General features: G+C 39.1%; 1 protein-coding gene across 1 annotated transcript in view; it reads left to right on the top strand.

Moving 5' to 3' along the window:
* The window catches only part of Sur-8 (leucine-rich repeat protein shoc-2), a 293,723-nt gene that overhangs the window by 117,745 nt on the left and 152,303 nt on the right, over positions 1 to 23,675 (top strand). The window contains exon 5 of the mRNA XM_068371791.1: positions 22,142 to 22,266. Coding sequence (XP_068227892.1) covers positions 22,142 to 22,266 — 125 coding nt within the window. The remainder of the gene's footprint in view (positions 1 to 22,141; positions 22,267 to 23,675) is intronic.

Genomic DNA, 23,675 nt, shown 5'->3' with positions numbered 1-23,675 from the left:
GGCACCCAAGTGGCCCTGGAGCAACTGGTTCCCATTAATCCTGGAATTACAACCCAAGCTAATTCCCCTGCCGGACCCAGTTCTAACCCAGCAAGTTCAGAAGTCGACTGTTTTCGCTTCATCAAGGAAAACCCGAGACCTTCATCTCATGATTTTCTCTCCCTAGCCGTCAAGAGGAGGTTTGGGATCTCGAAGAAATGCTTAGACTTCTTAGAGGAATACAAAACAAAATCTACCAGAAGGCAATATGAGTCATCCTGGAAGAAGTGGGTGTCCTTTGTCAAGGCTAAAAATCCTACGGAAATTTCAATGGATTTTTGTTTGTCCTTCATTCACCTTCATGGACAAGGCTTGGCAGCCAACACGATTTCCACATGCAAATCGACCTTGACAAGACCATTACTCTATGCCTTCAAGATAGACCTGTCCAATGACATCTTTAACAAGCTGCCAAAGGCATTTGCTAGGCTCAGACCTGCACCCCCCACCGCGACCCATTTTTTGGTCTCTAGACAAGGTGCTCCACTTTGCCTCAAGTTTGGACAGTGCAACTTGCCCTCTGAAAGATTTGACTCAAAAAGTGATTTTCCTATTTGTTCTCGCCTCGGGAGCCCGAGTCAGTGAAATAGTGGTATTATCAAGAGAAGAGGGCCAGATCCAGTTTGCTGAAACAGGCGAGCTTACCCTCTTTCCTGACCCAACGTTTCTCGCTAAGAACGAGCTACCCACTAAAAGGTGGGGCCCCTGGAGAATCTGCCCTCTGAAGGAAGATTTCTCTCTGTGTCTAGTGGAGAGTCTAAAGGGAGGGGGGGGGGGGGGCAGGAAGCGGGATCATAGTACTTGTTTCTCTGAAGTGACATGTAACAGAAATGTCACAGGTCTCTGTGGTCGTCAGACCAAAGGAATATTGTCTAGAAGTCGTAAGGCACTACTAAGGGAAAAAATCCACGATACATTAATTCTCTGGTACACTTCCATCAGGACGACATGGCCTGAGCCAAAAAAAACAGATTTTGAGCGAAGCAAAAAATCTATTTTTGGGTGAGATAGCCATGTCGTCCTGATGGACCTGCCCTTTTTCTCTTTTCAGGCCTTGACAGGCCCCTCACATCTTATTGTATCATGGAGGCTGGCCTAGACGCCGGAAGGAATGAGGAAGGCGCGCAACGGTGACGTCAACCAAGATGGCGGCAGTTATGACGTCACCGAGTACCGTAACAGTAACGGAGGAAGAGAACTTAGTAACGGCTCCTCTCATAACTTGCCACACTTCCCCCTCGAAGCATAAACGCTATGTGGGTTGCAGATAGCTATGTGGCGTGTCAAGCATACGTCCCCTGTTATTATATGAGATCCTAAAGGGAAACCTTATGGGTACTTGCGCCAGAAGTTAGAATTCTGTGAAACCTTTAGTTTAATTCTCTGGGAATATATACTGTAGTCAAATATACCCTAAGGAAGCTACTGAAGGAACCTTCCATTAGGACGACATGGCTATCTCACCCAAAAATAGATTTTTTGCTTCGCTCAAAATCCTATATATATATATATATATATATGTATATATGTATATATGTATATATATATATATATATATGTATAGATATGCATATATATGTATATATGCATGTATACTGTATGTATATATTTATATATATATATATATATATGGATATATATTTATATATATGTATATGTATATATATATATATATATATATGTATAGATATGCATGTATATGCATATATATATGTATATATATTAGATATATATATATATATATATATACGTTTACGGATAATGAGACATCGGAACGGGTTTTTTCCCCTTATTACAAAAAGTTCGTAAGTACACGTACACAGCTACACTCTCTCAGGTGAGAGGCTTGTCTATTTGAGCGCCCAAAGTCAACTAACATACCCTCGCTATCAAAATGCAATCTTTCTACAACAACATGCTGAGTTATAGCTTTTGTGGAATTTCTTTACCTTGACGTACTACACATATTCATATAAGAATTAAGACATTACTCCCCACTTTCTAGCTCTTCACTCTGGAAGGAGGTGCGCACTCGCCCTCACTAGCCTGTGATATATGGAGGACACTCCGACCTGGAGTAGTCATGGCATGTACTAAACAGAAATACAACATAAAAATATATATATAGAAATCAACTAAAAAAAATAACATCTTCCACAAAAAAAAAAAAAATTAAAAGGGAAATATTTCTTATAAAAATGTACACAATACAATGTAAATAATTCCACTCATTTCTTCTTAAGACCTCTGCACTAAAATACAGAATACCCAAAGTAAAAAAAAAAATCATATAACATCTGTCGTACACAACCTCATCAATAGCCTCCCTCTGGTAGCGGGCAATACAGGCTTTTTGGGCGGGACAGGGGTAGGAATGGATATTTCTTCATCCCACAATTTTTCTTGTCCTGGTTTACGGCACAATTTCGCAACACAACTCATCACCACCGTTTCGCCATTTATTTAAAATCACTACTACACTTGCACTTGCAACTATCAACCGGTAGACAATAGCCGTTTTCTTGAGAAAATCGTTCATCTTCCCGCCCTTGTTTTATAACATTATATATAATTATTCACATCTACACATTCTCTAACACTGCCTATCCTCAAAGCTGAACTTTAATCCTGCAGCCACTTGCCATTTTTGAACCACCCGGCCCCAGCAACCAGGAATCATATAAATACATGTACATGAATAATACAGCATCCGCCTGACGGATCTCACCTGACCTATTCAACCTCTGATTGTTTTTAGGTTCACTCAGCAATGGTATACATACTCAGCAAAATTACCACAACATTTTACGTATACATTAAGCATCAACATAAGAACACATTGTTATAATCAAGTTTATTTAAAATGCGCCAAAAGAAGAAGTGAGGTCTGTTCAAACAACATCATCAAAAGAAAAAAAAATGTACTCATCAAGTCGAGGAATGTCACGTATACAGGGGTAAGGAGGACCACTTTGACACTTTGGAAAACTACCCCTTCAGGCACCACATATGTGTGCCTGATGATGTTCAGACACTGCGCCATTAATAATGCTTTGTATCACAACTGTGTTACATTTAACCATCTTTACTCTATAATGACCCAAATACGCTGGCTCTAGGTTGTGTTTCTTAGGTTGTAATCGTTTCATATATACACACGATCGCCCACAAATACTTTTACCGGTGTTGTTTTCAATCAACCATCATACTTTGAGCTGTGTTTTTCATTAGCTCTCGTAAGGTGTTCATTACTCTCCTCAATAGATTTAATAAATATACATGGTATTGCTCAGTTGAATAATTTGGGAATTGTTGCGAATTAATCAGTACCGTGTATTGTAACACAGGATCCTGTCCTTACACTAAAAAGAAAGGCGTGTCCCTGAGTGAAGCATTTTATGCAATGTCCAAAGCTAGCTCAGCTGTAGGAAGCATGGTGTGCCAATGAAGAGGGTCGTCACCCGGGGCGCAGTCGTGAGATGTTTTAAAGCATGCGTTCTTCGTTTTATTAATTACATGCTTCTGGCGCTAAGTGCAAACTGTTTTCGCTATTTTTCTTTATCTAGGCCGGTGAATTTCCATGTTTAAAATTAAAAAGAAAGGCGTGTCCCTGAGTGAAGCATTTTATGCAATGTCCAAAGCTAGCTCAGCTGTAGGAAGCATGGTGTGCCAATGAAGAGGGTCGTCAGCCACTAAGTAACGTAAAATTTGGACTACTTCCCCTTTATGCGATTCCACTAGGCCATTAGCTGAAGGCCTATATGCGGTCACTGAAAAGTGTCCAAATTTCATCAAGTCCGTGACTGATTTCACCACCTTATTCATTAACTCGAGACCATTATCACTTATCAAAATTTTCGGGCAACCAAACCTGGTAAAGAAAGAGCACAGCGCCTTGGCTAATAAATTTGCTGATTTATCCAACATTGCGTAAGTATGAGTGTACTGAGTAAATGCATCCACAAATACACATTTATACTTATGTTAAACCAGTAGGAAATGGTCCTCCCACATCCATATGCACTCACTATAAAATTAAATAGGAATCACAGGCCAATTTCTGGCTTCTGGTACTGTGTTTTTATGTTCTTTGAAAGTTACAAGCTTGACAACCTTTTATATATATAATTCTCATAAATTTTTTCATTCCTATCCAAAAGAAGGATTCACGTGCTATCTTTAATGTTCTATCAATCCCTAAATGCCCTGCATAGGGACTTGCATGTACAATGTGGATGGCTCGATTAATTAAAGAGGGAGGAAGAACTACCCGTGCACAAAATTCCCCTCTCCTCTTCTCGTAAGCACAATATAAGATATTTTCTATAAAAAAAGTTCTCACGGGGCACATTCAGAAATGACGTCTAACTCTCCGATTCCCCTTTAATCACTGCTCGCACTTTCCATCCATTCCTCTTTTTTTTTCTGTCCCTCTCAGACTTCTTTTATGTCCCAACTTCCCAAGTCAATCAAACCTGCATTATCAGGGCATTCATTCCTCGGCCACCCACATATATTCACTTTCACCGCTCACATATTTCTCTCCCTAATATCTGTATCTCTCTCTCTCTCTCTCTCTCTCTCTCTCTCTCTCTCTCTCTCTCTCTCTCCTCTCCCGTATTCTGAATGCTCCTCGGGAGAATTCACATCCTGTTCTCCATTTTCTCTACAGTATTTTGATGGGGGTCTTCAATATTTTGGCCACGTTCTTTGTTCCTCTTTTGTGCCGTAGTTGTTACTACTATTACTGTTAGCTTTATCTTCTATGTGGTGAAAACCCTTTATATTAAACTCTAACAATCTCTCAATCCATCTCACTTGTAGAGAGGTCAAATCAATTTTATAATACAAATCATATAAGGGGCGATGATCACTTAGCAACTCAATCGACTGACCTAATAAAAAGAACCGATGCCTCTGTAGAACCCAAAGAATAGCCAAAGCCTCTCGATCGAATGAATTATAATTCTTTTCTGCCCCTTTTAATGCATGGGAAGCAAAACAAATGGGTCACGCTCTATCTTTATCGTCTCGTTGGAAAACTACGCTACTCGCATCTGTTGTCACTATACAGTAACCGGACGATCAAATCAAGGATATGCGAGTAAGTCATTGCTAGTTAAGGCAGCTTTCAAATGGTAAAAGGCTCTTTCTTTTTCCACTCTACAATTTACTACTTTTTGTTTCTTAAAGCATTTAAGGGTCTCGCTATATCTCCAAAACCTCCTATGAATTTACGGTAATACCCAGCAAGCCCAAGGAACCCAGCTACATCCTTAGGGGTACGTGGCCTGGGGAAATCTCTAATAGCTGCTACTTTGCTGGGGCAGGGTTGGATACCTTCTGGGGTTATTATGTGACCTAAAAATTATACCTGTTTACAGAAAAATTTGCACTTTGACAAATTATTTTCGTACCATTATGTCGCAATGCTTTTAAAACTTAACTAATATTATTATTATGTTCTTCAGCCGTTTTCCCTGTAATTATGATATCATCTAAATAAACAAGAACATTATGGCCAATTAAGGGTGACAAAGCCGCCATCATTACTCTAGAAAAATGACGAGCACTTATAACACCGAAAGGAAGAAAATTAAACTGAAATAGGTGATCGTTAGCTATAAATGCTGTTTTACATTTACTGTCTTCCTGAATGGGTATTTGATAGTATCCAGATTTTTAAATCAACAGTTGTAAAATATCTACTATCCTGTACCTTCAGAAGTAATTCTTCGATCGAGGGCAATGGAAATGCATTATCCTTAGTGACTGCATTCAACTTCCAATAATCAACACAATCTTACCGAGCCATCCTTTTTCCTAAAAGCTACAATTGGAGAAGCCCAGGGGGATTCGCTCTCCTCGATTATCCGTTGTTCCCTTAATTTATTAATTTCCCTTTCTATCTCTCCCTGGAAATGATGGGTACCTTATAAGGCCTTGACCTGATCAGCTCCGCCTGCCCAGTTTCAATGCTAAAGGGAAATTGATCAATCCTCCCAGGTGGCTCATCTCCAATTGCAATTACATCAGAATAATTATTGACAATGTCACTAACTACAGGCTGATAGTCTGACGGACATAATTTTCGCAATTGCATAATCAAATTCTGAGCGCATTCGTCTGTGCGGGCTGGAGTTGTGGCTCCCAACATGCCATTATAAGCAATTTCGCACAACTCATTCACACACAGTCACTTCCTAAAACAGCTCTTTTATTTGACAAATTAACTATCGTTATATCAGCTCTGTTCTCTCTTATTTCCGATAAGCCCTCTGACATCATATGCGCCCAATTGTCATGGGGTTTAACAACGACCTTGGTTCTTTACGGAAGAGGGCGACACGGTGTCACTGATATGCTCGTAAGTGTCCGGGGAGACAACACTTCTCCTCTCTCAGGTACAGCTGTTACCTTACTTAAATGTCTCTCCATGGCCGCACAAGCACTTACTCTGTCATGACTTTCTATGGGCAAAATGTACCCTCCTGCTTTTACTGTTATTGTATCTTTTCCCCCCAAAATGCATATTTGATTACATGAAATGAAATCTATTCCTAAAATATCCTCGATTCCTGGGATTCCCAAGGTGGGCAAGACAAAAAAAATCATGTGTAAAATTCACAGATCCCACCTTAACGTTGACGGTCGTTGTATGGTTTATGCGTTGTTTATTTCCCCCTGGCGTGTCGAGGACGATGGATGCTGCTGACTGTAGTGAGTTTGAGGAGAATCTTTTTTTCACTCAGTGAACCTCTGGCTCCTGTCGATCAGGGCTCGAATGGATTTATCTGGCAGGTCAACCCTCACTGCTAACATTCCTATCCGGCCATTACGGTATATGGGCCACAGGCCAATAACCTCAGCTGCAATGCCGCTGCTCCCTTGTGCTGCAGGGGTGAGGTCGGGGGTACCCATGGGAGTGCTGCCTTGGCTACTGCTTGTGATGTCAAGCGGGGGGTCATCGACCTCCCTCGTCTCCCCCTGCCTTTGTTTCCTTTTCGGCATTTTTTGCTGGGCACTCTCGAGATAGATGACCGTAGATCTGACTAAGTGTAACATTGGGGGGGTTCCTTGGTTGGGGCACTCCACTCGTAGGTGCCCCTCTCCCCCACACTGCCAGCATCCGAAGACACTTTTCCCCTGCTGACTGCGTTCTCCCCTATCCCGCTTTGGGGGTTGATGAGTGCCTCTCATTGCGGCCAACTTCTCGGAATTTGGGCCAGTTATTCTTAGTCATTTTTTCTTCTGGCAAACTGTCTAAAAAATTTTGTATCGCGCTCACTACGTCTGCTGACGAGCGATTGTCATCAAACAAATAACCATATAAATACGGGTTTACTAATCTGCGATTATGTTTGCGGGCAATTTCTTTTTTATCACTTTCTGGGAGATTGGCACTCTGGGTAGCAAACAAATCGCAATTGCGAAAAATGCGAGTGGCAAAACTAAGAACGGATTCACCTTCCCGAATTTTGGGTTTGTAATTTTCTTTTATGTCCCCCTCTCTCGCATCAGGTAAGGCATACTTCTCAATTAAACGTTTTATTTCAGTATAACTTCTTAAACTGTCTTGTGGCCAATACATTACCTCCATTGCAGGAGCATCTTTCAGCAATCTAATTATTTGAACAGCTTTTTCTCCTTACAACCACCCATATGTGGCTACTAAAAAATCTCACAAAAACACTTCAATCGATGGAAACCCTTCATTGGGCCGTTGATCATCAAAAGGCCTAACACTTGCTTGGAGTTCTGGCAACTTTTGAACTACGATTTGCGTTACTTCACTCGGCTGTGCATGTGTACTTTCACTTTTGTGCGTTTGAACTTCGTTCATGTGCGTTGGATATGCTGTGGTTGCACGCCGCTCCTCTTCTCATTCAATCAAGAATCTGTTCATTAACTGTTCTAAATTATCTAACTTATTTTCCAATTCTTGCATTCTAATTTCCTGTCTATATTCTTCATCGGCAACTCTATACACTGCTTCTCCGTTTTCATCTCCCGCAGTAATAGTGTCTATTACTTTAGTTCTCGTGTATCTAGGTATCTTGAACTTTTATTTTACCGGCTCAAAGAACAACTTCGCTCACAGCATACACTAACAGACGTATTTTACACCTGACACCAATATGTCCCATGTTGACGGATAATGAGACATCAGAACATGGGTTTTTTTTTCCACATTATTACAAAAGGTTTGTAAGTACACCGTACATAGCTACACTCTCTCAGGTGAGAGCCTCGTCTACTCGAGCGCCCAAAGGCAACTAACTACCCTTCGCTATCAAAATACAATTTTGCTACAACAACTTTCTGAGTTATAGGTTTTGTGAAATTCTCATGAATATAGAGTTCATTTAGCTTGACGTACAACACGTATCTTCATACAAAAATTAGGATATATATATATATATATAAATATGTGTATATATATACATATATATATATATATATATATATATATATATATATGTATAATTTATATATATAATTATATGCATATATGTATATATATATATTTATGAATATATATATATATTATATATATATATATAATATATATATATATATATATATATATATATACATATATATATATATATATATATATATATATATATATATATATATATATATATATATGATAAATGTTTGCACATTTCTTCGTGGCTGAGTGGTATGGTCACTGGCATACAGATATCCTGGACGAGGGTTCAAATCCCCGCTGGTCCGATATTATAGTCTTTGGGCGGTTCCGCCTGGGGCTCTGATCCCGAGGTCGTTAAGAGAATCCAGACTTTAATGTATTAATATATATGGCTTATTTGAAATATATATATATATGTATATTTATATATATATATATATATATATATATATATATATATATATATATATATATGTATATATATATATAATTTATATATAATTTGTATATATATATATATATATATATATATATATATATATATATATATATATATATATATATATATATTTATATATTATATATATAATTTTTCTTTATTTCAGAATATTGTTACTGTTTTTTATTGTTTTTGTGAGTGGCGTTTCTGGAGGGTGGAGAAAACCTCTGTTTGGTATCATAACCTTCAATGTTGGACAACCGTAGATTGGTGGCTTCCTCCGCTGTTTCGAGCATAGCATCTAGGCCTCTGCCATAGGTGAGTCTTCTTTTCTCCTCTGTTCAGATGTTGACGTTGCTTGCTCCCCATGAATTCATTGGAAGGAAGACCTCTTCACTGACAGTGCTTCTTTCCTACACTTCTTGGGAGTAACCTGTCATGTCCGTGGTTTGGCAATTTTTCCTCTGGAGGGGAAGAATTCTTTTATTCCTTCTTTTTTTTTTTCACCAGCCTTTACAGCTGATGTTGAAATGCCAAGTCAGTTGCTGCTGTTCCAGCTGACGTATTAGTTGTCTATGGGATCCGCTCTCGCTTCCTGTTCTCCCATCCGACGACATCCTACCAACGAAGAGTCCTCTTGCCACCTGCCGATTCGTTGTTACCCAATGATCCTCAATCTCTCTCTTCCCACAGGCAACACTCCAGGCCGCATGTACAACGTTTGCCGGCTGTTGATCATGAATGTACGAACGATCGTCAACCCATGGCCAGCTCTCCATCTGCTCGCTGATCGTCAACCCATGGCCAGCTCTCCATCTGATCGCCAGGACATGGCCGATTATCTTGTCCTTCCCGTCGATTCCCATGAGGACGTCGTTCTCGACGCTTCAATAATTGCCACAGGGATCGCAGGTTATAACAATCTTGAGGCTCTTCTTCTAGAAGACGTTCACCATCACAAGATCGAAGGTTATCACAATATTGACGCTCTTATTGTAGAAGACGATTACTGTCACAAGCTAAACTCACAATCACGAGATTGAAGGTCTTCGTGATCTCGACGCTCTTTTTCTAGAAGACGTTCACACTTGCCAGACGCTCAAAATCATGAACTAGATGCTCAAGAGCTAGACATTCAAGGATCACGAACTGGATGCTCATGATTAGGATTTAGACGCTTACCATCACGAACAAGATGCCTACGATCACGAGCAAGACGCTCACAATCACAAACAACCCTTCTCTTTTTGAGGCAGACGCCGTACAGATGTATGTTGCTTCACATCCGCTGTAGAGTCTTCCTTCACCTGTTTGGTCTCTCCTTTGGGGGATTCTTCCAACGGGAATTGGATTCGTCCATTCTTGTCCTTTGTTCGGGTAATCACTTTGGGGGAAACCCAGAAACAAGCCTCGGCTTTGTTTCTCAGGCAACACCTTATGTCAACCTTTAATTTGAGATAGAAGTCGTTGAAGGGAGGCAGAGAGTACTTCCCAGAGGTTTGCCTCCAGGTGTTGGAGCTTCCCCTTCCTAGGGAGTCTCAACACAGCCGCTTTTCAGCAATTATCCTGCTTTTGAGGAGAATTGCTTACTCTGGCAGATGATGTTGGTTGCTCTTGTTTTTATCTCCTTTTCTAGGAATTCCTTTGACGGAATTGGATTAGCCCTCTTTTCCCCACTTCAGAGCAGACCACGAGCTAGGCACTAATTTTCATGAGCTAGACGCTCACTTTTACAAGCTAGACGCTCACTTTTAAGAGCTAAACGCTCAGTTTTACGAGCTAAACGCTCAGTTTCACGAGTTAAACACTCACGATCACGAGCTATATGCTCACGATCACGAGCTAGACGCTCGCGATCATAAGCCAAAGGGTCACATTCTCGAGCTACACGCTCACTATCACGATCGAGACGCTTTTCCTTAAGAGGACGTCGATCCTCCAGTTCATTGATCGCCAGCTCGCCTGTCCTTGATCGATTACTTGCTAGCTGATCCCCGATCGCTAGCCAGCCGATCCCCGATCGCTAGCCAGCCGATCCCCAATCACTGATTTCCAGCTCACAGCTAGAGCTGCTCGCTGTTTGCAAGGTTGCCTATTTACAGCTCTCTGATTGTCAGCTCGTCAAACAATAGCTAACCTTTTGCCAGCTCTCCAATCGCAAGCTCGCCGATCGCTCTGCCAATACCCTGATCGTTGGTTGCCAGTGCTCCTATTCGGCAGATCCCCGTAAGGTTCAACAACTAGTTGTTTGTCGTCTCACTTAAGTGTCAGCTCACCGTTCGTCAACTTGACACTCGCGTGCTTGTTGTTCACTTGCTTGTCGTTTGCTCTTAAAATCAGCAGTCACTTTCAGCATCTATGGTTTAGCCCCTGATACTTTGTCTTCCAAGGTACAGTAAAGGTCTGGAACGATCTGTTCTGTCGGAGACCCTTCTTTCGAGAATTGGCTTCCCGAGTCTCTCTTCGAAGACTACTCTGCTCTCTTGGGTTTATGCTACTTTGGTAGTCCTCCCACATAGAAGTTTTAGGAGCAGCTCCCGAGAGCCTCTCTTGGAGAGTACAGTACTCACCTAGATGACATAGATCGTCTTGTCACTTCTTTTTTTGGGGCTTACTCTACTTTGCTAGCCCCCACCCCCACTTAGAGTTGTGAAGGAGTTTACCGCAGTTATCCTGGGAACATAACCCAGTCCCCTCCATCGACAACTAGGATATTACACCAGCACAAAACTCAATGCCCCTCCCCCCTTTGGTTCATGTTTATTTCTCATAAACATTTTTGGTTCCTGAAGTTTTCATCCTATGAAATTCGAAGATCCAGTATTCATGTAGCCAGATTTCATTATCAGTTTGGTACATTCACGGACATTCGTCCCTCATGAACATACGTTCTTCACCTGCAGTTCGTTCATGCTACAGAAGAGCTTACGGGCCAAGTGCCTCAAGGACCAGGTTGCTGCTAAGGCTGCAACTTCCTCCCTTGTTTTCACGTATAGCATAGGACTACCTTGTGAGCTGACTTTGGTTAGATAGGAACTGTGCTAATTAGGCAGTGTCCTGCAGCAAATCGGATCTCGGATGTGGTTGTGAAGGCAGATCCCTTTTATTTGTTCCTCCCCCTGCATTGGAAGGCACAACTCCACGGGGCTACTGCCTCCCCCCCCCCTGATTCTCTCCTTAGAAAATTGGAATTCAGTGCTGTCAAACGCAACAGCTGAAGCAACTTGATTGCTAGATTTCGTATCAACCCAGGGATGGGTGACCTACGAGGACACCAGATTTTTGTCAGTATCTTGTGTACTCCCGGTCTCCGTCGGCCTATACGCCATTGGACCTTCATGTGAGCACCTTCAATCTTAACCTCCATCCGCAAAATCCTATCCCGGAGAAATGCGTTTGCCCAATCCTTCACGATACTCAATCTTGTTCGTAAATTTGGATAATGGCTCAACGTAACCGGAGCTCTCCCTTAAGAAAGGAATATACAGTATTCGTTTCTCATCCTAGTGTGAGTTTTTTCCAGTAATAGAAAAACCCCTCCTACAAGCTTGAAATACTCTGCTCATATTTTTTGACAAAGACAGAGTCCACATCCAAGCTACAAGAGACACACTGTCTTTTCCATCTTCCTTTAGGAGATGGGAAGCAGTGTATTTTTTCCTCACAAATGAAACATCCGGTCTCATAGGAAGATGTGGTTTGTCAAGATTCCGCCGATTTTCTTCAGTAGAAGTCTCCAGTTTTAGCCTCTGTGAAAAGTTTGACCTTCAAACCCTGTCATACGAGGGGAGGGTCTTGTGATCAAACAGTTAACCAATGGCTTCCTGTACAGGATCGACCACTAGGGCTAATATTCTTAGTCCCTCTTTTCGAGATATCCGTCTACAGCTCGTCATGTCGGGTAATAGTGCTTCAGTTCAGATAGGCACCAAAGGTTACCACAGGTGTTCTTTTACCCTAAGGTCAACCCTTCTTTTCTGGATCGGCCCCGTCTCCGAAGACTTCGGACGACTGGTTGATCCTAAGAGTTTTGAGCTCCTCCAAGACACCACCTTGAGTTTACCACAGTTTGAGAATTGGAGTAATTTATGGAAAACCTAACTGTCATGTCCAATACTTGTATCTATAGACATGGTCATCAGACTGCATAAACTTCCGCAGGTTCAACCACAACGCATCAGTCCCAGTCGAATTCAACATCTTCAGGAATAGCCAAATCACATGTTTTTCGGCACCAGGGATCATCCTTTCCTCTAGTTCTCTAAGAGATCCTAGCCAGTGACTGTCCCTATAAAAGTTTCCCAGACGAGAATCTCATCCAGGGAGGCGATCTTATTGGTTTTCTTGGATTTGATGTTTCCATGGAAGCATCAAAGCAAAAGAGGGGAAGGCCACATACAGTACCACACGTCCTCAGTACTATGGTCAGAGCACAAATGATACCGTCTCTTAATCTCCTAGAAGGCATATTCTTCCCTTGGGAAGATTTGCCCATCGGGATGGCAGTGTTTTGTCTGTTTTCCTGTTCACAGGAAACGCTTCCTGTAACTATGTGGTATTCCCTACGGGGTATCCAATCCATCCCTTCTGTGGGAGACTTCCTCTAACAGCCTCTGTTTAGTGGCCTACTTTCTGGAAGCTGAGTGGACATCAATGACAGGCATTGATTTTCTTCTTCCTGCAGGAGAAAAACTGCTTAGACCTGTTGGGCTCCCTCCTCCGAGCAATTCCTTCGAGAAAAAAAAGAATGGCTTCTCCCCGCCACTGAGCAGGTCTCGTCGGCAGTCTTGTCTCATCAAGAGACTTTGCTAGCCCATCAGACTAGTCTAGCTGAAGGTAATCATCTGTTCCCTAGTGTGCAATTTAGTTTTTGCAAATGCCTTGGAGCATGTTATTCCCTTCTTACAATCTCCAATGCCGTACAGAAATCCTCGATTATGGTCAGGAAGTTCGTGGGATTGGCCTTGATTTTAGTGCGTCCTTTGACCGTGTTAATCATGAGGCCCTTGTTTTCAAACTCAAACAGTTGGGAGTGGGTGGGTTGTTTCTAAGCATAATTATTGAATTTTTAGGTAATAGATCGCAAAGAGTTGTTGTTAATGGGCACCATAGTGAGTATAGGAATGTGATATCTGGTGTTCTTCAGGGTAGTGTTCTTGGCCCATAACTCTTCATACTACATATACGTTACATGTGGTTTGGCCTAGAAAATCTTGTTGCTTATGCAGATGATGCTATTCTCTTTGCATGAATTCCACCTCTTGAATGTAGATCTGGGGTTGTTGAATCCCTTAATAGAGATCGAGCTGAAATTAGGGCATGGTGCAAATTATGGGGTATGAAGTTGAATCCTAACAAAACTCAAAGTATGATTATAAGTAGGTCAAGGACAGTGGCTCCTCAATATCCAGATCTCAGCATTGATAATGTTTTTTTAACTTTGTATGACTGTTAAAATTTTAGGTGTGATTCTCGACAGCAAATTTACGTTTGAGAAACAGATTAGGTCTGTGTCTTCTTCAATTGCACAAAAAATTGGCTTATTGAGAAAGTCTTTTAAGAATTACGTTGATCAATCTATTCTGATGAAGTTTTAATTCTTTCATTCTACCTTGTTTGGAGTATTGTTCTCTTGTGTGGTCTTCAGCTGGTGATTTTCGTCTTAATTTGTTGGACAGAAACTTAGGGTCTATTAAATTTCTTATTCCTGATCTAGATATTAATTTCTGGCACCGTCATTCAATTAGTTCATTATGCATTCTGCATAAGGTTTTTCATAATTCTGACTATCCTTTACATTCACACCTTCCTGGACAGTTCCATCCTGTTTTTAATACTAGGTATGAAGGTAATTCTAATAGCCAGGCCTTCTCCATCATGAGGCTCAATGCTACAAAGTATTCTAGAAGTTTTATTCCAGCTGTGACCAAGATGTGGAATGATCTTCCTAATTGGGTACAGTACGGTCCCGAATTATGCATGTTCGAATTGTGTGATTCCCCACTTATACGGCTGCTAGTTATCAGGAAATAAGTATTCTGTATTCAAAGCTGTTTAAAGTCTGTGAGTCAAACACCACTAAACAGAAAACGTATCAAATCTATTGTGTTTTCAAGTATATTGGTAGCCCTAAGTACGGTGCCTGATATTAAATGTAACCAAATGATATTTACCTTACATTTTATTAACATAATTTCATAATAAATAGCCTATTTAAAAAAAATTCCATAACAACGAAATCAACTTTTAACTGCGAGTCTCTCTCTCTCTCTCTCTCTCTCTCTCTCTCTCTCTCTCTCTCTCTCTCTCTCTCTCTCTCTCTCGTGTTATACAACATTTATTTATGGATGAAGTAAACAAAATCGGTTTCCTTAATAGTGTCAATTAAATACGACACAAAAAAATTATAACGTGTATAAATCCATTTCAACCGTAGCTAAAAACACGGCATCAGATTTCGTCAGCAATTCACCATTTTTAAGGAAACGTCATTTTATTCTAGATACCTACTATTTAAATTGCTAGTTGTGCTTTAAGAAAAACATCTATGTACTAATGCTTGAAATTTGGTGTGTGTTTTAACAACAGAGTATTGTTGACTTTTTGTTTTACTTTTGGCTGTGATCAGATCAGCTGATGTCTAGCTGCTACTCTCAAGAATATGCACATACGAATACAGTAATAAAGTATTGTTTATACCATTTCTCAACTTATTCAAAACATCTGTACTGTTAATATTACATAAAGCACCTATGTGTTACAACCTATCATATTTCATTTAGTACATTTAAAACTATCATTCTCTCTCTCTCTCTCTCTCTCTCTCTCTCTCTCTCTCTCTCTCTCTCATATGAAATTTGTTTCTTCACAAAGTTTGTTATATTAAAAATCAATCATGACTCAAATTATCCTTACTTTCTATAGTCTCTCATCATCTCTCACATCGAACGTTATAGCGGTAACTCAATTGTTCGGTAGCTTTAAAAACCAGTCTAGTACTTTCTGCTCTTTTTTTGCAGATGGTTCCATAATTGAGGTGGGTACAAATTAATACGTTATCAAACTGACTTATAATAACTGAAGTAAGGGAAAGAGTTTTGGATATGGAATGGACAATTATCCTTCGTAACAGTTTAGAATTATCGTAAGTAATCATACTGTCATTAGTGGCAGTTTGCTATTGTTGATTAAATGCAAACAAAATTGTTTTCTTGTTATGCTACGTATGTAGGAATTTTATGGATACGATAAGTAAAACATTTGTAATAACATATTTACTGAAAGCTCTTAATATCATTAGTCATCATCCGGATCATTTGCTTTAGTTTGTTCATTATGATCGACGATGGAGCATACAGTAAACAAACAGATGGTGTCCGTCTTAGGCGGCGTGGTTAGGAAAAAATTTAATTTTGAAGTTCTAAGAAAAATTAAGTAACACAACATTAGTAATAACACAATCATCATATAATCAATACCTCAACGTAAATGACCTAAACACAGATGTGTAAATGCATTCGTTTCTTTATGATCAGAGATGAACGTAAACAAAACAAAGGTTTTCGTTTTTTGTTGCTTTTTTTTTTGGTGCGTTTAAGAAACGCATGAGATATACTCGCCATTATTTACAGTAGTTGATTTTGGATTTCCAATGATGCGACAAAATATAGTCTATACAGTGATGCTTTTGCTATTCACCAGTTGTTTTTTACAATAGATATGACTTGAACTTAAAATTTGTCCAAATTTTAGGTCGTGTTATAAGGGAGAAATATACGGTATTTACACCCATCTTGGTTGTAATTTTAACCTTTTTCAAGTTATTGAAACTTTAAAACATATTGAATGTTTGATTTATTTGCAAGAACAATTTCAGATCAAAAAAATTTAGCATAGCACATAGTAAGTATTGAAAATGGGTAGTAAACACTTTTGAATAGGTAAGTTGCTGTTTGCCATGGCATTAATAGAATCATTCCTGTTAAGCGTTTCTAAATGTGATTTTCTATTTATGCTGGGCTATTGATCGACCAAATTCTCACAGAATTCGGGACACTAATGTAGTTGAATCGGTAGAATTTCAAAAGTTCAAACTTACAGCAAATGTTTTTATGGTGAACATGCTGACATAAGTCTTTTGATAGTTTATATATGACATATCTGTTTTGGTATTGTTACTGTTTTTTAAATAATTTATCGCTAATTTTTTCTCATCGTTTATTAATGTCCTTATTTCCTTTCCTCACTGTGCTATTTGTCCCTGTTGGAGCCCTTGCGTTTATAGCATCTTGCTTTTCCCAAAAGGTTATAGCTAGGCTAGTAATAATAATAATAATAATAATAATAATAATAATAATAATAATAATAATAATAATAATAAACATGTACCATCCAGTGACACGTCCACAGCATCGGAGAATCTATTAAGGACTTCCTTTAAAACTAGATGCTTCTTGGTGAGGATCAGGTAAGGTATGCCGCTCTTTTCAAGGGTGCTATTCTAGTAATAGACCCTCAAAACTGCTACCGAGAGGAATCCTGCTCTTAGACTTAAGCAACAGAACACCTTTGCTCGTTCTTCGAGTATCTCCTCCAGACTGGAAGGATTTACCTTCTCCCTCGTCTCTAATCATCGCTCTTCACAGAATTTGAGCCTACTTACCCGTAGTCGGGTAATAAAGCCCCTCTATGGGACACAGGTTGTTTCCTTTGTTCCCGGGGTGCAATTCCCCCCCTCCCCCCCTCAAAGACCTAGGTCCCCTAGAAAGCAGATCTGATTCGAAGAACAGGTCTCTCCTGGTGTTGCCTTCGACCCTGAGACACTCAGTAGGAGTACCTTATGAGTTTCCCTCAACGTCTCTCACTCATGGCGAAGAATTAAGTAACCTCCGTTTTTCCAGACAGCTTGAACAACTTTGGATCTGGAAATCCTCCATCGTGATCGATGGCTATTACGCCAGTGATTAACTGGAGTCCATACCTCGAGGAAGATGCAATAGCTTGCCCCAAGGGTTTAGCACATTTCACCAACCCTAGGAGGATCAACGGAGTCTCATAAGGATCTCGTTCGTGACCGAGACACACTGGGTCATATACCAGTCATTGAATCCTTCTCCTCGTCATATCAGTGACTCAGAGCTCATAACGTTTTAGGGTGGAATTCTCCCATAACGTTCAGAAGCAGCTACTTTGTGACTCAGGCTATGCCAGTGGTAAAGTGAAAGCGTTTCTGACCTTCACCTCACTCATTCTGCAAGACGTGACCCACAGAAGCATGCAGGTGTTCTCCGTAACCCCTGTGGTGGCTACTCAATAAATGGTTTATGGCACCTCGAGCTCCTTGATGGACAAGTAGCAGATGGTGAGGGCAAAGTTAACCAAGGATAAGCCTGGGATGACTAACAAGGAATTACTGGGTCTTTCTTTCCTTCATCTTCTCCCCCTCTTCGGGGCAACAGCTCTCAGGGTACTCTGCATAGCTGACCTCCACTGTCGGCAGGTAAACCGTTCCCCTTGAGTAACCTTGTATAAATTATGCTTGTCATGTGCCCATACCCCTGACGAGGTGAGATTGGGTAATGTCTGGTTACTAATTAGATTCCTACATTTATGAGAATGGTCCATAGACTAGTAACACTGCTAGCATCACACATTCACCAAAGTTGCTCAGGCCACTAACTGTGCTTTACATTCGTAGTTAGCAAGGTGTCAGGGTTACTCTGTTATGCGCAGAGTATGTATGGGAAAACCCCGGGCTATAGACCAGTAAGTTGGTCAGGACTTCCTCCCTCCTGATGGTGGGTCATCTATATAAATAATATAAGATTTGTTATTGAAGGAACAAATGACAAATAATGAAATTAATTGTATTTATCCTAACTAGTATAAACCTGTAGTTATTTATACAAATTGTCCAGCCAACTCCTGTTCCCCGATAAGTCCTACCTGCAATAAAAAAAAAGTGATCAGAATGCACAAGTGTGTGTAAGAGAGGTGGCTGGGTACCCTGGCTCCCCCTCTTACCCCTTATAGTCCGTGGGCTGAGGGGGCTCACCTTGCACCCCCCCCCCTTGAAATTGACAAAAGTGCATTTAGGTTGTAGCTTTTGATCCATATTATCATTATTTTAATGTTCCATTGAAAAAATAGGGACTCACTACCACTACTGGGCCACTTTCTTCTATGACATCATCGAATTTTGCTGCTGCCAATTTTGGGGTAGGGAAAACCAAATTAGACATAACTCCGGACTGAATGGTCAGAGAAAGATAAATGACATATCAAAATGTTGCTTTGGGCCTCTCTAAAAGATAAAATAGACAATTTGCTATTATTTTTAATGATTAGGTCACCAGAGGTCAAAAGGTCACCAAATTTGGGGTCAAGTGAAAATTTTAGGCACCTCCATAAATGTAACCCCAGGACCAGCCAGACCAATATCTAATGACTTTTTCTGCCTTATTTCATCTCTATAGACCTCAAGAAATAGAATGATACCCATTAAGTGTACTTATTGGCCAAATCATGGAAATGAGATGTTATGTAAAAAGGTCAATTTTCAAATTTGTCGCTTTTTAGCTCAAAATTGTAAAAACTGATAAAGCTCATAACTCTTCTCACAGAAGGGCTACGGAAATTATTTTGGTGTGTTTTCCCAGGTTTTGTGGTCAGAGAATCCAAAAAGAGCATTCTCAACAATGTCAACTAATTACATCATGCTGAAATTCAAGATGGCCACCACTCTGGACGCCGTAATTTTAACTTTGCTATAACTCCTCCATGAATGCAGCAAGAGAGATAATATTCGTGTCCTCACCCAGGTTCTTGAGATCACAGCATCCAATAAAGGCAGTCTCAACAAGTCTGTCAGTAAATTTGGGGAAAGTCACATAAATCAACAACAGAAATGCTTTATTTGAAGGTTACAACAATCATGAATGAAATAAATAAAACTGTACATGAATGTACAATATACTCATATGATGCAAGACCTCATTGGGAAAATTCACATTGTGTTGCTTTGGACTACAGAAAAAAGTCAACCTATGCAAGGTATAAAGTTTGATAGTCTACTTGGGCACCTTTGGGTCCACTTTTGATTAATGGAAAGACAATTATTGGAAATATCTTGTGATACAAGGGAAGTCCTTGGTCCTTCGACCCTGAAATCTACCATCTTGTTACTTGAAACTTTTTTATCCCAAGTCAGACCCACTATGATCACTTTCATAGTCATCATCAAAATTTCCATCACTTTCATTGTTTTCATCTAGGCTTTCATCATCAGACGTCTCATCATCGTCCATAGTCTCGTATATCAGCCATACTTGTAGGGAGTGCAGTTCCCTTGAACCAACAGAGATCTAGATTTCCATCCTTCATTATCCAACCATGATCCACAGCTGGATGAGGGACCTCAGGTTTGGGATAATGGGCACGCTTCCATATAGCAACCTGATAGTTCACCTCCTGATATGCTCATTTAGACACTCTTGGTGGCTGAAGAGATGAAAGATCAACATTCTTCTTTGAATCCAGCGACTGCCCACTGCACTTTAACTCGAGTATTTGGTATCGAAGCTGGTCAACTTCCTTTGTCTTAGTTTTGGCAGAATACATGGTGCAGGTGAAATCCTCAAGAGCAAGGAATATTTCATCGGTTACCTCCCATGACTCCCTTAGGCAAGACTTCTTGGTACTTTGGGCATTTCTGTAGAATTCGCAGCAGTTTTAACTTTACAATTCCTTTAAAGGCACTGGTCATATCGCATCTACTGAATGCATTCAGACCAAGGAAAGCAGACCAAGGAGAGAGGCACAGTAAGTTGGTGTGAACCCTTTCAATAGTTCTGTGACATCTATGAATCGCCTTCTATTCCCAGTGCCAGTATCAAAAACGAGTTGCACACCTAAGTTTGGAGCATAATACAGAAGTACAGTGAACCCTCGCTACTTCGCGGTTCGACCATCGCGGATTCACCACTTCGCGGATTTTTTCCATAACCCATATATATACAGTAATATATATATATATATATGTATGCATGTATTTATGTATATATGTAGGTATGTATATGTGTATACATATAAATATATATATATATATATATACACACACACACACATATATATATATATATATATATATATATATACATATATACAGTATATATATATATATATATATATATATATATATATATATATATATATATATATATATATCTAAAGTAGGAAGATGTGATGTAGTTCTAAGGAAAAAGTATGGGAAATATGTCTGGGTAATAAGCAAAGCTCTACCTCCAGTTTGTTTCTACATTATGACCAGAGATAAATGTAAACAAAACATTGGTTGCCATTTTTTATCGTGCTTTTTAGCATGTTTAGGAAATGCATGATATAAAATCACCTTTAATATTTGTGCCTGTTTTAGTTTAGGGTACAGTAGTACATGCATTAAGTGTTCTGTACATTAAAGGGTAGTTTGTTAACAGTACTACGTACAAGGGAAGGTTTTAAAAGTCTGAATATACATGTTGAATAAATAGGTAAATATGGTGTCACTACTTCGCGGATTTTCACCTATCGCGGCCGCGACTGGAACCTATCTACCGCGATAAACGAGGGTTCACTGTATGAAGAATATGTCACTGTCTGGACTTCGAACCCAAAGCAAACATTTTGATACGTAATTTATCTTTCTCTGACCATTCAGTCCGGAGTTATGTCTAATTTGGTTTCCCCTACCCCAAAATTAGCAGCAGCAAAATTTGATGATGTCATCGAAGAAAGTGACCCAGTATTGGTAGTGAGTCCCTATTTTTTCAATGGGAACATTAAAGAAATGAAAATATGGATCAAAAGCTACAACCTAAATGCACTTTTGTCAATTTTAAGGGGGGGGGTGCAAGGTGAGCCCCCTCAGCCCACGTACTATTACCGTTAACTAGCGGTAGGATAGTTCCACCTCGCTAAAAAGTCTTATGGCTAGTTTCAACTTTTGCCCAAAGATATCCCTATAAATAACTACTGTACAGGTTTGTATTAGGAAAAATACAAATTATTTCCAAATTTGTCATATTTAAATTTATTGTACATTACTGCAGTGAATGTACTATTCAGTACTGTAATAATAATTATTGTATATTTTAGGATGATTTTGTAACTTTATTTATATCATATTTTTTAATATATTATTGATTGTTAATTCAGAATGATCTTTTCAGACATTGGATCTTGGAGCAACATGGTAGAATTGAACTTGGGAACAAATCATTTAACCAAAGTCCCTGATGACATATCTTGTTTACAAAAGTTGGAGGTTTTGATACTATCAAACAATCTTTTAAGGGTAAGACGTCTTTAGTAATATATGCATTAGATTTTTTATTTATGCTATTGAAACCTGATTCACTTTAAAATTTATCATTTCTTTAGCTTTGGTAGTAAGGCCCTGAAAAGTGCTTTATAAAAGGCATCATTGTAAATGCCCCCAGTTCAAAATTAAGGCAGGAGTGTAGAAAACCTGTTTTCCTATACAACCCCATAGAACAAAAACCTGGAAACAAAACCTCTATTGTGTGGTGGCACCCAGTATCCTACCCAAGAAGGGATATGTTTGTGGCTTTACTTTAGCTGCCAGTTCCAGTTGTTTTGATTTTTCTCTTTTACCAGTTGTTTTTTCTAGCAATTGCCCAACTTTTGTCTCTGCTGTTTATAGTTTTCACATTTCATTTAAGAATAGGATCCTAAGTTAATTCTATTTCAAGGACTTAAAGCATTTTGATTAATACCTACGCTATGCCAAATGTATTTTACAGTTTTGGTTATAGGTTTAGATAATTGAGCTTATCAGCTTGAAACTCATTTTTCAGTGATAAATAGGTTAAGGTATTACTGTGATTGGGTTTCATTATTATTATTTATTATTATTATTATTATTAGTATTATTATTATTATGATGATGATGATTAAACCCAACTGCAACCCTAGTTTGAAAAGCAAATACCATAAGCCCAAAGGAAAAGTATAGTAAGTAATTATAAAAACATGAATTAACAAATATAGAATAAACCATGTAAGAAATAACAAAGAAAAACCATCAATATTTACAACAGCAGTAAAATATAATAGTAAATATGAAATGTGTCTTCCTTAATTTTCACTAATATCTTTATACAATTTCATGTTATACTAGTTCTGTCAATTTTATTGCTGATATTAATATTTTAGGTTTAGAGTTCAATTTGATTAGATAAAAATTGTGCCAGGAAGACATTAGATAATTGAAATTGTAATAATATGAAATATTAGTCTTATCTCAATACAGTATGTAGTAATACTGAAATTTTGGGAAATATGCTATTTACTTGGAATTTTAGTACTTACACAACTTAACCAAAAGTTGATCCCGTTTGATGAATTGTGGCATTGCATAATGAGTATATGAATTCAAATTTAGGAATTTACTATAATCACAAAGATAATTAGTAAAACTTTTCAAAGTTGGACTAAAGGAGTTTGGGGCCCTACTGAACAATCCAACCTATTGGAAATTGAAAGCCAAAGGATACTGTCTTGACATTTTAGTTTATCTGGTAGGATGTCCAGAAATATAATGATACCTCTCGATGTGAAAGATTCTGCTTACAAAATTTTCTCTCTGCAAAAAGAGATGCGAAGAATTTTATGACTCGCATCATGAAAATGTTTCACTTAATGAAATGAGGTACAGTACGAGAACCCAATCGTGTCCGAGAT

The sequence above is a fragment of the Palaemon carinicauda genome, chromosome 4, assembly GCF_036898095.1.
Source record: "Palaemon carinicauda isolate YSFRI2023 chromosome 4, ASM3689809v2, whole genome shotgun sequence".
NCBI lineage: Eukaryota > Metazoa > Arthropoda > Malacostraca > Decapoda > Palaemonidae > Palaemon > Palaemon carinicauda.
The sequence above is the reverse complement of the archived record's forward strand: the minus strand, read 5'-3'. Positions and strand labels throughout refer to the sequence as shown.